At 45.8% G+C, this 15,000-nt stretch overlaps 1 protein-coding gene across 1 annotated transcript in view; it reads left to right on the top strand.

The window, feature by feature from the left end:
* Window positions 1–7,952, top strand: part of fgd1 (FYVE, RhoGEF and PH domain containing 1) — a 26,293-nt gene extending 18,341 nt beyond the window's left edge. Inside the window, 6 exon segments of the mRNA XM_065961099.1 lie at window positions 2–130; window positions 682–824; window positions 881–896; window positions 998–1,144; window positions 1,259–1,474; window positions 1,476–7,952. Coding sequence (XP_065817171.1) covers window positions 2–130; window positions 682–824; window positions 881–896; window positions 998–1,144; window positions 1,259–1,474; window positions 1,476–1,535 — 711 coding nt within the window. The 3' untranslated portion in view covers window positions 1,536–7,952.
* Window positions 7,953–15,000: the final 7,048 nt, after the last annotated feature.

Here is a 15,000-nt window from a genome sequence, read left to right as displayed (position 1 = left end):
GAGCTGTGTGGAGTTGGGAAAACGAGCTCCGACTCCGATCAGAGAGAAAGAAGTCACTCTGTGTATGAAGTGTCAGGAGCCGTTCAACTCCATCACCAAGAGACGTCACCACTGTAAAGCCTGCGGACACGTACGTACCTGCAGTGATGATATTCAGAACAACATGTCGACCTTTAGTGTGATGTTGTTTTTATTCAACAGCTCAAAAAAACAAATTCTAGAAGACTGTGATTTGTTTTCTAGTTCCACATCTTAACTGAAGCTGACCTGTTGCCAAGCAACCCAAACATTCTCCTGCACTCTGCTGCTTAGTGTGTTTCCATGGTTACCACCAAACAGTTAGTTTCATGAATGTTAAATAAGCTACATTCATCAGGACAAACTGTAGTCAGATCACCTGAGCTGAGCCAATCAGAACACTCAGTCAGACCCAGACAGTCTGACATGAATTTATAACTAGGCTTCAAAACAGCTGACATTTGTAGTTACCACGGTAACAGAGGATATGTGTAGTATCCTCTACATCTGCAGAAAATCTACAGAAATCTGCAGTTTTTCCTCCGTTATTTGTTTCCTTAACCACTGACATTAAAAGTTAACCTTTCCAGTGACAGACACGGTTGTTGCCATGACAACAGCAGGGTTTAGCCCCGGCTCACTGGACGGTTTTGTTGTCTCCAGGTGGTTTGTGGGAAATGTTCAGAGTTTCGCGCTCGTCTGTCGTACGACAACAACCGAACCAACCGCGTCTGTGTCGACTGCTACGCCATGCTGGTGGGGGCGTCGCCCTCGCCCGCCGTGCTGACCAGCATCTCCACCAGGAGGCGCTCGTGGGGGCGTCGCCCTCGCCCGCCGTGCTGACCAGCATCTCCACCAGGAGGCGCTCCATCCTGGAAGTAAGTGTGACATCATCGTTTCATTTCTGTTTGTTTCTCATTTAATAAAATACTTTTTTTCGGCACTTATGACATCACTCTTTTGTCTCTTGTTGCCGTAGAAACAAGCCTCCCTGGCAGCAGAGAACAGTGTGATTTGTAGTTTTCTTCACCACATGGAGAAGGGAGGGGGGCGGAGCTGGCAGAAGGCGTGGTTCGTCATCCCTGAAAATGAGCCGCTCGTTCTCTACATCTACGGGGCTCCACAGGTGAGTCATCCACAAACGAACAGATTCTGACCAATCAGAGAAGCAGGCAGAAATGAACGATGGAGATTATGTCTGATTCGCTGTATAAACATGATGGCGTGTATTTCCCTCCAGGACGTGAAGGCGCAGCGCAGCGTTCCTCTGATCGGCTTTGAGGTCTCTCTTCCCGAGTCATGTGACCGCCTGGAGCGACGCCACGCCTTCAAGATCTCCCAGAGTCACCTGACCCTGTACTTCAGCGCCGACGGGGAGGAGCTACAGCGACGGTGGATGGACGTCCTGTCCAGGGCCGGGAAGGGGGAGGAGCCTCAGATCCACAGGCCAATCGTGGGAGAGTGTGGAGGAGGAGGGGGAGGAGCTAACAGCTGAAGCGGAGGGGGAGAACACATGATTCTATTGGACGAGAGAAAATGAAGAAGGCGGGTCAAATAATGAAGACAAAAGAAAACAAATTTAGACAACACACACACACACACACACACACACACACACAGCTCTGCATGATTCCTCCCCACGAGCGACACACGACGGCGTCTCTCTGTCTCTCACCTTTTTTTGTGTACCTGTGAGGGGGGGTGGAGCCTTTTTATTCTCACAGAAGAAGTCCTCAAAAACCCGACACTCTGTTGATACACAACAGCACCTATAAGCCTCAGCTCTGTTACCATGGCAACACCCCTGTCACAACTGTGACATCATCATGTGGGGGGAAAAAAACTGATCCAAACATTGAAAAAAAGAGGATTTTATCAGTTTTTTTTAGAAACAGCAGCGTGAGGCTCTCTGATTGGACGATTATCAGACATGAAGCACGTTAAAGTTCCTCGCTCTCTGACGTCATGACGCATTCTTGTGTCTGTGAACAGAGACGCCGGGAGGTGACTCCTCCCCCTTCATTACTTTCTAAAGGGAGCTGTTCAAAGAACGTCCTGAAAAATTTTCATATCACAGTTTAAACTCACGCTGTGTGTGTGTGTGTGTGTGTGTGTGTGTGTGTGTGTGTGTGTGTGTGTGTGTGTGTGTGTGTGTGTGTGTGTGTGTGTGTGTGTGTGTGTGTGTTCAATCTTACTCTAGTCTAAACATAATTTCTGATTCAGGACCAGGTTCACGCTCTCCAGGTGTTTCACCAGCTGAGAAAGCTCCTACAGTAGGAGGTGTGACGTCCTCTGTAAAATCCGGTTGTCATGGTGATGGCTTTGTTTTCACTCCTGCTCACTGATTTGTCACATCGGGTTCAAACCCTAATCTCTGACACAATGTTTAAGTTAGTTTGGACGTCACGCTCTACTAGTTCAGATGAACCTCACGTCTCCATGGTAACCGAGCATGTTAGTAGTGGAGTTTAGTGTGGACTTAAGACACAGCTGCTGACACAGGATCTACTCACAGGAGGTCACACATTAAAAAAACAACATTTATTAGAGAAAAAGGACAAAAACAAAAACTCATCGACAGAATGAGGTGAGACTCACAGAGAGCCTGAGGACACACACACACACACACACACACAAACACACACAAACACACACACACAAAGACAGTTACATCTCATCAGAGTCAGAATCCGTTTCTGGTTTCTGCTCCCACGTTATTCATTTCCAACAAAGTTCAGAGCCAGTGCAGGAAGCAGAGCAAAGCAGGACCCCTCCCCCCTGCGACCCCTACTCCCTCCAAATATAAACCCCCCTCCACAATCGACGAGCACATGGACTCAAACATCAAACTGAACAGAAGCCCGTCGTTCAAGATCCCGTGTCAACGAGGAGCGAATGAAATGAGAGATTAAACTTCTGGATTTAAAGAGTTCAGCTTCCTGACTGTTTGGACGAATGAGTCGCTGTGAGATTTTTAAACCTAAAAGAAGAAGAAGACTGATGTGTCCTCTCTGAATCTTTGAATGCATTTAAAAGACATTTTTAAAGTTTTTAATCCCAAATGATCCCTGAAGATTAAAATCAACCATGTCTCCGTTCTGTTTCGCCTCAATCTACCAAAAACACTCAGCAGCCTGGAAGGTGAACTACATTGCCCAGAAAGCTCTGCTTGAGGTGTGGACTTTTAACCTCTGCCCTCTGCTGGGGATGTCTGGGGCTGAAGGTTTCATTAAATCACAGAGGTGGTTCATGAGGGTCCTGGAGAAAACTCACTTAACCCTTTGTATTGTAGCAGGATCGACACCAGACCCGAAATTTACACTTCAAACTGATTCTAGTCAAAATCAAACCATATTAAAGGTGACATATCCTCCTCTTCTTCTTTAAGTTTAAATAAGTCGCAGGGCTCCTCAAAACATGTGTGTGAAGTTTCTTGTTCTAAATCCACTCTGATCCTGTATTTGATCATGTCTATAAACCCCTCTATTTCAGCCCTGCTCAGAACAGGCTGTTTCTGTGTCTGTACCTTTAAATATGTAAATGAGCTGCGTCTGACCACGCCCCTTCTCTGGAAGGGGCTTCTGTGTACCCGGTGCTTTCTCGCTCCATGTCCTATTGTTTACGGTGAGAAGGCAGACTCAGAGGGCAGAACAAACACCTAGCTGTGGGAGTGTCACCCACCTGGGGGAGGGGCTACTGCCCTTTGTGATGTCATGAAGGGAAAATCTCCAAACGGCCTGTTTGAGCACACATTTTGTGAAAAGTGGAGCAGGCAGAAGACGGAGAGGATGGACTTTTGTGACCTTTAATACCGGTTTGATACCACAGCAACAGAAATAGAATATACTTGATAGTTTCTTGTTTTTGACGACACATGTCGCAGGCTAACGTCTGCACACCGTCTAAGTCGAACAAAAACATTGCCAACGCTCCAAACAACAGCAACTTATTTGTGCAATTAAGACGATGCCCTCTGTTAAAAATATGACTGAAGATCTGTTCCTTTTTTAATCCTCTGTCTGATGTCTGAATCACTCCGTGTTTGTGTTCCCAGAGTTTTAAACTTTTTCTTCAGTCTCATTTCAAAAACACAAAAAGATTGAGTCTCATGAAAACATCTCCCAGAGGAACGACCCGAGGACATTCTGTGTTTTCAGGTCTTTTTGTCTGAACTGAATCGTTTAGGTTTTTTTGTGTTTGGGTCAGAGGTCAACGATAGAACTCTGAGAACAGTTTGTACAGATCTTTATTGACACGGGGTCAGGCAGACAGAAGGTGAGTCCCCTCTGTGAGGTTTCTGCAGGACTCTTGTCGGGATGTTTTTAGATGTAAAAAGTTTGATATTATAAAGAGTGTCTGACGGGGAACCAGAAGGCGGACTGTTGAAGTTCCTGCTGAGCTCAGACTGAATGTTGAAATGAATCCAGCGATTAGACGGAGCCCATGTGAACTGAACCCAATGAAAGAGACTCTCTGTTTTTATCCTGTTCACAGTGGTGCGGTCTGTCTCTGTCTCTATAGAGGACTGTTGGACACAGTGTTTTGATAGTGAAAAAAGAACATATTATTATTATTAATATTATTATAATTGTTATTATTGCTGAGTGTATCTGATGCTATATGAACAGACGGATTGTTGTTGGATATTTTCCGTGTTCCCGATCGCGGTCGTGTTTGATGTTTGCTTGATGCAAGAAGAAAAAAAAATAAGAGAAACGTTTTTGTAAATATAATTTATTCTGCTGTGACACCCCCCTCGGTCATGTGACTATGTAAAAGTCAGAGGTCAACCATGTCACACCACACAGCCGGAGCCAATCAGACAGCCTGGTTTTCAGTGGCGGCCATCTTGGCTCCTACAGTTTTAGCTTCACATTAACACACAGGGTTGGCACAACGTTTGAAACATCGATATTATTCCAGTTAAAAAAAAAAGTTAACAACCTCGATACTTGTTACCACGGCAACCAGAATAGAAGCCCTACACACCCAGTATTGGGTACATTTTTGTAATCAAACGTCACAAATTGCAGATTGACACTTTAACGCCGTCCTAATTGCACAAAAAGCATTGGCATCATTTGTGAAAGAGGGCGGAGCCTGAGAGGAGCGCCACATTTCACCCTCGCCTCTAAACTTTGACGTTTTTGTGCAAACTAGACAACGTGAAAGTGTTTCTCTCCATTTTAGATGGATTCATTCCTCTCCAACACACCTCTCTTATGATATAGACGTAGTTTTTTTTAACGCTTCCGTACTTTTTGATACTATCGATCATTAAAACAACAGAGATTGTGTCATTTAAAAACACGTTAACAAAGTTTACTGTCGAAGGGAAGATTAAAGGAACAATCTGACATTTTAGTGAATCCTCCTGTTCTCTGGGTTCTCCACAGTCAGGAATCAGGTGTGTGTGCAGGTATAGGCTCATCTAAAAACAAGCTAACACCGCACAATGCTGACTTTTAGCTGAAAGGCTAAAACTAACAGCGTTTAGCTAGTACCTGAGGTTAGCCTTTTAAAAACCATTATTTAAGTTTAACTGTTTGTTAGCCTCAAGTGAAATAATGGGGGGATAGTTTGGAGTTGTGGAAAAGTTACATTTTCTCTTTGCTCCAGTGTTTGTGCTAAGCTAGGCTAAAGCTGTACCGTGCACACAGAAGCTAATGTGAAACATCTGGCTCGGAGTTACAACATGTTGTAAGAGCTTGACTTGTTTCTTAATTCTTTCTCAGCTGTCACACGGTGCTCAGTGTGTGCGTGGCTCTGCTGACTCAGCATGTTTTTCAGGGTGCTTTTGGCGTGTGATGCAGACTGGAAATGGACAGTAAATTAGCCTTACAGCTCAACGTCTTCATCAGCCGTCGCCATGTTCAGAAATACTTTTTTTAACTTTCAATCCAAAGCTGTTTTTACATCTGCACTCCTGAAAATATCTAGATAATTTCAGGAGCACTCCCGCTGAAATGCTCCTGATGTGGTTGTTCACACATCAACCTCACAGCGGGAGACGATCTGTTGGGGGGGGGGGTCTCCTGAGGCGAGATGTGACATATGGAAGAAGCATCAGAGTCCTCTATACGACTCTACAATGAGAATATGTGTGTTTGTATCAATGAATCTCAATGTAAAGTAAAGAGAGGAGAAGAACATCCTGGAGAACAGGAAACATGCAGCAGCAGGTTGATTAGAGCACAGAGATGGTAGAGGTGGCGTGCAGACAGTCTATGGTCGTGCAGCGATCACAGGGAATAAAGGTCACCACCCCCTCCCACTGGCTCCTCCCACTGGCCCCTCCCACTGGCCCCTCCCACTGGCCCCAAGTGAATTCTCCTGATTATATCCTGCTGTGTTCTCACATCAGCTCACTCTGACTTTCTGCAGAATAAATACGAGGAGGCTGGAGGAGAAACTCAGAGTGAAGAGAGAAACATTCAGATGTTTGAGTGATCACAAACATCTGAAAACACTTCAGGAGCTTTGAGTGTTGATTTTTTCTACATGTTTTCTTCAGAGATGATTTCTGACCGGTTCTGACTGGTGTTTGTGTGTGCGTGATATTGAACAGTTAGTGTGTTGTATCGGTCCAGTGTGCACAGATTCAGACGAAGGACCTTCAAGGACTTAAACAAATCTGTACGTCCAAAGACACAATTTAAAACAAACATCTGCACACTGAAAACTATGAGCTGCATGTTGCAACAGCCTGAATGGAGGATTTCATTGCAACATCTGGCAGTTTGAAGGTGAGCCCATGTCACCTCTGGCCACCCTTCTGGAAACGACCCTGATTATATAAATGTTTTTCTGGGATGTGCTAATGCTAGCTCATTTTGTAAGTGTAACCCAACATGCTAACTGTTGTTGGTTTGCTAGCTTGCGCATCTTAAATGTTCAGTCAGGTTTGAGGTTAGCATCGATCAGTACCGTGGAAACCACTGTCCTAATCTGATCTGACGCTGGTGTGGGTTCAACGTTAATCTTTATTTTTTATTTTTTTTACACCACACTGCTTTAATCAGATCTGTGTGTGGGCGTGTCCACACCTCGTCTTCCTCGTCTTTTCACAGTGAAGTCGTGTCGGTGGTTTGTAGTGCCGTGGGTTAAACGTTCATAAAGTAACTTAACCTGCCCGTCTCTGGTTATAACCAGGCATCTCGAGTTAGACAGCTGTAGTTACTAGGAAACATTTAGAGCCAGTTTGGACCAGTTGGAAACCAGTTAGAACTGGTTTTAAACCGGTTCAGTCCGTCTGTGTACATTCAGTATTTTGCCTTACAGTTTCTGATTATTGACCTGTTTCTTGTGCCAAACCAGACGATCGATGGCTGAGTGTTTTTATTTATTTATCTGTTTTTTTTACTTCCTGTTCTGATTGATCTCTGTGACACCTGCTTCACCTTTTTTAAACTGTGTCGGTCTCCGATTGGTCCTCACCCTGTCGGGAGGCTTGACTGACTGCGTGTTATGGCTGCTGTTACCATGGATACCCATGTTGTTGTAACCACACGGACTCTGATTGACGCCGCCGATACCTGCGTGAAATAAACAAACAAACAAACCTGAGGACTGTAAACGATTCAGCCAATCAGAGGAGGACTGGGCCGTGATGTCATTTTTTGAAAAACCAAGTTACCACTCTCAAGTGTAACCTTGGCAACCAGTGCTCCCCAGTTACCATGACGACAAACTCCTCCATCTTCTCTCTCTCTCTCTCTCTGGGTGTAACAGCAGCATGGCCGTGTATTCTTCTTCTTCCTGTCGTACTTCTTGTTATTATTGATTATTGAGTATTGATCGAGTGCAGGTGATTGGTTAGTGGCCGGCCACTGCCTCCCATCCTGTCTGTTACCCATCATGCCCCTCTGTAAGAAAATACAGTGAGAAATGTTTATGAGGTCAGTGATGAAATAAAAACATCCAAACTGATCAAACGACTGTCTGAGCGTTCATCACAACAACAACAACAACAACAACAACCACTACATCTACCAGGGGCGGAGCTAAAGGGCGGGGAAGTGGGACTGACCACCCAGGGTCCCAAAGGAGGAAGGGGTCCTGATTGGTCCTGAAATAAATCTATAGTTTGTTGTCTGTAAGTCAGAGGAAAGGGTTAACTGGATGAACAAATGAACATGATTCTGAACTCTTTCTTATAAAAACATAAATAATAATAAAACCTTAAATTATTAAAATGCCAAAAGATGCTTAAAGTTTTTTAGAGGATGTAACCCGAGGTTAAAGTTATTTATTGTAGTCACAAAACCAGGATTTTAAACTTTTAAATATGACTCTCGTAAAAATCAAGCATCATCGAGTCCTAGACACCAAATATTATCTTAACTGCTTGTTTCTAATACGACGTCTGTAAATCAGTGTACTTGGTCTTTTTTGATTCTCTGATTTTTTAAAATTTTTAAAATCCAAAACAAAAAACGCACCAACCAGAATTTACATTTTTAGACACTTCAAATCCATTATTTCCCCTTTACCTTTTCTGAAGATTATGTCCTTTTTAATATAGATTGAAATGGAAATAACAGGAGCAACATGTTCTGTTTCATACTGAAACATTTAGAAGACAAACTCCTGCACACTGTCTCAATCGTACAAAAACATTGGCAACTTTTCGGTTTATGCATCGGGCGATGGCAATGTTCTGGTGTAATTTACACAGTTTGCAGGAGTTTTCATGCTGTATTTGATGGATTTAATCTCTCCTTAAACTGGGCCCAGACTGCAAGATTTGAGGTTTGAGTTCTTCTTCTCTGCTCTTGTGGGTGTTCCCGACTCAAAGCTGATCGGAGCTGATAATCTGTCCAGAATAATTTGTAGTGTGAGCGATATAAAGATCCAATTTTAACGTCCCAGATCTGCTCAGAGAGCGTCGGGCCGCCTCCAACTATACCAAACAAGTTTGATATTTAGGGATAAGTTATGAAAAGGTCTGCTGGATGTTGTGTGTGAATATAATAACTGCAAGACACAAGGGAGGAAATCTTTTTATGGGTGGTTTGTGTAATGATGGTGTGGTTATAGTTAGAGTGAGGCTGTGGGGGAGGGGCCCAATGTGAGATCTGTTCATGGGGCCCAAAAATCATGGAGACACCCCTGACTACTACTTCACTACTTTGGGGCATATAGCATTGCATTTAAAGAGACACACACACCAAAACGGAGCGTTCTGAAAGAGCTGGTTTATACAGGGTCACAAACCTCCTCTGGTGCTTGATTCATGTTATATTCTGACCAAAGCACAGATGTTTCATTTAGACCACAGAGGACTGTTTGAAAAGGTGGAGGAGGGGACTGTTTGAAAAGGTGGAGGAGGAGGACTGTTGAAAAGGTGGAGGAAGGGACTGTTAGAAAAGGTGGAGGAGGACTGTTTGAAAAGGTGGAGGAGGACTGTTTGAAAAGGTGGAGGAGGACTGTTTGAAAAGGTGGAGGAGGACTGTTAGAAAAGGTGGAGGAGGACTGTTTGAAAAGGTGGAGGAGGACTGTTTGAAAAGGTGGAGGAGGGGACTGTTTGAAAAGGTGGAGGAGGACTGTTTGAAAAGGTGGAGGAGGACTGTTTGAATAGTGGAAGTGGGGACTGTTTGAAAAGGTGGAGGAGGACTGTTTGAAAAGGAGGAGGAGGGGACTGTTTGAAAAGGTGGAGGAGGACTGTTTGAAAAGGTGGAGGAGGAGACTGTTTGAAAAGGTGGAGGAGGAGGACTGTTTGAAAAGGTGGAGGAGGGGACTGTTAGAAAAGATGGAGGAGGGGACTGTTTGAAAAGGTGGAGGAGGAGGACTGTTTGAAAAGGTGGAGGTGAGGGGACTGTTAGAAAAGGTGGAGGAGGACTGTTTGAAAAGGTGGAGGAGGAGGACTGTTTGAAAAGGTGGAGGTGAGGGGACTGTTAGAAAAGATGGAGGAGGGGACTGTTTGAAAAGGTGGAGGAGGAGGACTGTTTGAAAAGGTGGAGGAAGGGACTGTTTGAAAAGGTGGAGGTGAGGGGACTGTTTGAAAAGGTGGAGGAGGGGACTGTTAGAAAAGATGGAGGAGGGGACTGTTTGAAAAGGTGGAGGAGGAGGACTGTTTGAAAAGGTGGAGGAAGGGACTGTTTGAAAAGGTGGAGGTGAGGGGACTGTTTGAAAAGGTGGAGGAGGGGACTGTTAGAAAAGATGGAGGAGGGGACTGTTTGAAAAGGTGGAGGAGGAGGACTGTTTGAAAAGGTGGAGGAGGGGACTGTTAGAAAAGATGGAGGAGGGGACTGTTTGAAAAAGTGGAGGAGGAGGACTGTTTGAAAAGGTGGAGGTGAGGGGACTGTTTGAAAAGGTGGAGGAGGACTTTTTGAAAAGGTGGAGGAGGACTGTTTGAAAAGGTGGAGGTGAGGGGACTGTTAGAAAAGATGGAGGAGGGGACTGTTTGAAAAGGTGGAGGAGGGGACTGTTAGAAAAGGAGGAGGAGGACTGTTTGAAAAGGTGGAGGAGGGGACTGTTTGAAAAGGTGGAGGAGGACTGTTTGAAAAGGTGGAGGAGGACTGTTTGAATAGTGGAAGTGGGGACTGTTTGAAAAGGTGGAGGAGGACTGTTTGAAAAGGAGGAGGAGGGGACTGTTTGAAAAGGTGGAGGAGGACTGTTTGAAAAGGTGGAGGAGGAGGACTGTTTGAAAAGGTGGAGGTGAGGGGACTGTTTGAAAAGGTGGAGGAGGACTGTTTGAAAAGGTGGAGGAGGACTGTTTGAAAAGGTGGAGGAGAACTGTTTGAAAAGGTGGAGGAGGAGGACTGTTTGAAAAGGTGGAGGAGGGGGACTGTTAGAAAAGGTGGAGGAGGACTGTTTGAAAAGGTGGAGGAGGGGACTGTTAGAAAAGATGGAGGAGGGGACTGTTTGAAAAGGTGGAGGAGGAGGACTGTTTGAAAAGGTGGAGGAAGGGACTGTTTGAAAAGGTGGAGGTGAGGGGACTGTTAGAAAAGATGGAGGAGGGGACTGTTTGAAAAGGTGGAGGAGGACTGTTTGAAAAGGTGGAGGAGGACTGTTTGAAAAGGTGGAGGAGGAGGACTGTTTGAAAAGGTGGAGGAGGAGACTGTTTGAAAAGGTGGAGGAGGGGACTGTTTGAAAAGGTGGAGGAGGAGACTGTTTGAAAAGGTGGAGGAGGAGGACTGTTTGAAAAGGTGGAGGAGGGGACTGTTTGAAAAGGTGGAGGAGGAGGACTGTTTGAAAAGGTGGAGGAGGACTGTTTGAAAAGGTGGAGGTGAGGGGACTGTTAGAAAAGATGGAGGAGGGGACTGTTTGAAAAGGTGGAGGAGGAGGACTGTTTGAAAAGGTGGAGGAGGAGGGCTGTTTGAAAAGGTGGAGGAGGGGACTGTTTGAAAAGGTGGAGGAGGACTGTTTGAAAAGGTGGAGGTGAGGGGACTGTTAGAAAAGGTGGAGGAGGACTATTTGAAAAGGTGGAGGAGGAGGACTGTTTGAAAAGGTGGAGGAGGGGACTGTTAGAAAAGATGGAGGAGGGGACTGTTTGAAAAGGTGGAGGAGGAGGACTGTTTGAAAAGGTGGAGGTGAGGGGACTGTTAGAAAAGGTGGAGGAGGACTGTTTGAAAAGGTGGAGGAGGAGGACTGTTTGAAAAGGTGGAGGAGGGGACTGTTAGAAAAGATGGAGGAGGGGACTGTTTGAAAAGGTGGAGGAGGAGGACTGTTTGAAAAGGTGGAGGAAGGGACTGTTTGAAAAGGTGGAGGTGAGGGGACTGTTTGAAAAGGTGGAGGAGGGGACTGTTAGAAAAGATGGAGGAGGGGACTGTTTGAAAAGGTGGAGGAGGAGGACTGTTTGAAAAGATGGAGGAGGGGACTGTTTGAAAAGGTGGAGGAGGAGGACTGTTTGAAAAGGTGGAGGTGAGGGGACTGTTTGAAAAGGTGGAGGAGGACTTTTTGAAAAGGTGGAGGAGGACTGTTTGAAAAGGTGGAGGTGAGGGGACTGTTTGAAAAGGTGGAGGAGGAGGACTGTTTGAAAAGGTGGAGGAGGGGACTGTTAGAAAAGATGGAGGAGGGGACTGTTTGAAAAAGTGGAGGAGGAGGACTGTTTGAAAAGGTGGAGGTGAGGGGACTGTTTGAAAAGGTGGAGGAGGACTTTTTGAAAAGGTGGAGGAGGACTGTTTGAAAAGGTGGAGGTGAGGGGACTGTTAGAAAAGATGGAGGAGGGGACTGTTTGAAAAGGTGGAGGAGGGGACTGTTAGAAAAGGAGGAGGAGGACTGTTTGAAAAGGTGGAGGAGGGGACTGTTTGAAAAGGTGGAGGAGGACTGTTTGAAAAGGTGGAGGAGGACTGTTTGAATAGTGGAAGTGGGGACTGTTTGAAAAGGTGGAGGAGGACTGTTTGAAAAGGAGGAGGAGGGGACTGTTTGAAAAGGTGGAGGAGGACTGTTTGAAAAGGTGGAGGAGGAGGACTGTTTGAAAAGGTGGAGGTGAGGGGACTGTTTGAAAAGGTGGAGGAGGACTGTTTGAAAAGGTGGAGGAGGACTGTTTGAAAAGGTGGAGGAGAACTGTTTGAAAAGGTGGAGGAGGAGGACTGTTTGAAAAGGTGGAGGAGGGGGACTGTTAGAAAAGGTGGAGGAGGACTGTTTGAAAGGAGGAGGGACTGTAGAGGAGGGACTGTTAGAAAAGATGGAGGAGGGGACTGTTTGAAAAGGTGGAGGAGGAGGACTGTTTGAAAAGGTGGAGGAAGGGACTGTTTGAAAAGGTGGAGGTGAGGGGACTGTTAGAAAAGGTGGAGGAGGAGGACTGTTTGAAAAGGTGGAGGTGAGGGGACTGTTTGAAAAGGTGGAGGAGGACTTTTTGAAAAGGTGGAGGAGGACTGTTTGAAAAGGTGGAGGTGAGGGGACTGTTAGAAAAGATGGAGGAGGGGACTGTTTGAAAAGGTGGAGGAGGACTGTTTGAAAAGGTGGAGGAGGACTGTTTGAAAAGGTGGAGGAGGAGGACTGTTTGAAAAGGTGGAGGAGGAGACTGTTTGAAAAGGTGGAGGAGGGGACTGTTTGAAAAGGTGGAGGAGGAGACTGTTTGAAAAGGTGGAGGTGAGGGGACTGTTTGAAAAGGTGGAGGAGGACTTTTTGAAAAGGTGGAGGAGGACTGTTTGAAAAGGTGGAGGTGAGGGGACTGTTAGAAAAGATGGAGGAGGGGACTGTTTGAAAAGGTGGAGGAGGACTGTTTGAAAAGGTGGAGGAGGACTGTTTGAAAAGGTGGAGGAGGAGGACTGTTTGAAAAGGTGGAGGAGGAGACTGTTTGAAAAGGTGGAGGAGGGGACTGTTTGAAAAGGTGGAGGAGGAGACTGTTTGAAAAGGTGGAGGAGGAGACTGTTTGAAAAGGTGGAGGAGGGGACTGTTTGAAAAGGTGGAGGAGGAGGACTGTTTGAAAAGGTGGAGGAGGAGACTGTTTGAAAAGGTGGAGGAGGACTGTTTGAAAAGGTGGAGGAGGAGACTGTTTGAAAAGGTGGAGGAGGAGACTGTTTGAAAAGGTGGAGGAGGACTGTTTGAAAAGGTGGAGGAGGACTGTTTGAAAAGGTAGAGGAGGACTGTTTGAAAAGGTGGAGGAGGGGACTGTTTGAAAAGGTGGAGGAGGACTGTTTGAAAAGGTGGAGGAGGACTGTTTGAAAAGGTGGAGGAGGGGACTGTTTGAAAAGGTGGAGGAGGACTGTTTGAAAAGGTGGAGGAGGGGACTGTTTGAAAAGGTGGAGGAGGAGACTGTTTGAAAAGGTGGAGGAGGGGACTGTTTGAAAAGGTGGAGTTTGGAGACTGTTTGAAAAGGTGGAGGAGGACTGTTTGAAAAGGTGGAGGAGGACTGTTTGAAAAGGTGGAGGAGGGGACTGTTTGAAAAGGTGGAGGAGGACTGTTTGAAAAGGTGGAGGAGGACTGTTTGAAAAGGTGGAGGTGGGGACTGTTTGAAAAGGTGGAGGAGGACTGTTTGAAAAGGTGGAGGTGAGGGGACTGTTTGAAAAGGTGGAGGAGGGGGACTGTTTGAAAAGGTGGAGGAGGGGACTGTTTGAAAAGGTGGAGGAGGGGACTGTTTGAAAAGGTGGAGGAGGGGGACTGTTTGAAAAGGTGGAGGAGGGGACTGTTTGAAAAGGTGGAGGAGGACTGTTTGAAAAGGTGGAGGAGGGGACTGTTTGAAAAGGTGGAGGAGGGGGACTGTTTGAAAAGGTGGAGGAGGGGGGTGATATGTCCTCTTTAACTATTTTCAGACACATCTGTAGTACGACTTTCTGCAGTAGCATGTCTAAGCTTTGTTTTTACTGCTCACTTCATTACAGCAGTGTCTTCTTTCATTCAGAGAACTGTATTTGATGCTGCTAGGTTACAAACAGATGAGGCAACAGCGCCATCCAGCGGAGATGTAAGGTAACAGCGACACATCACAGTGAGAAGGACATTTATTAAAGAAACACGCCGTGAGGTCTCAAGATGTTTTTAAATAATCAGAGAAGCAGGTGAGGAGACATAAATGTAAATTAAAATATAAATATTGATAAATAGCTTCACTTTATTCTGTTTCTTATAATTACTGAACAATATGATTTATATTTATTTAAAATGTTTTTACAGTTTGTAATCCATGACGTCATCTCCTGCTGATGAAACACGCCACGGTGTAAAAAACAAATCTCAAACTTTCCACTTGTCGTGAAATCAGCTTCGCCCCGCCCCCTGCCTCCCCAGAGTCACCCTCTGATTGGACGGCTCTCCTGTCAGTCTGAGCTCGCCCGATCAGCCGTGTGGGGTTGACGTAACCTCGGATTTCCCCCCTCCACACACACACACACACACACACACACACACACACATACACACACACACACACTTCCCGTAACTGAAGGGACAAAAACAAACAAGATGGCCGACTCTGAGCTCCAAATAACAGCAGTTCATTGGCTGCCAGAGAGCCCAGCCGCTCTCGTATTGGCTGGTGGTCAGTGGAGAAGGAGTTCATTGGTCCGCGGGAGATCAGCCCTGGCAGGGAGACAC

The sequence above is a fragment of the Labrus bergylta genome, chromosome 12, assembly GCF_963930695.1.
Source record: "Labrus bergylta chromosome 12, fLabBer1.1, whole genome shotgun sequence".
Lineage (NCBI taxonomy): Eukaryota > Metazoa > Chordata > Actinopteri > Labriformes > Labridae > Labrus > Labrus bergylta.
The sequence above is the reverse complement of the archived record's forward strand: the minus strand, read 5'-3'. Positions and strand labels throughout refer to the sequence as shown.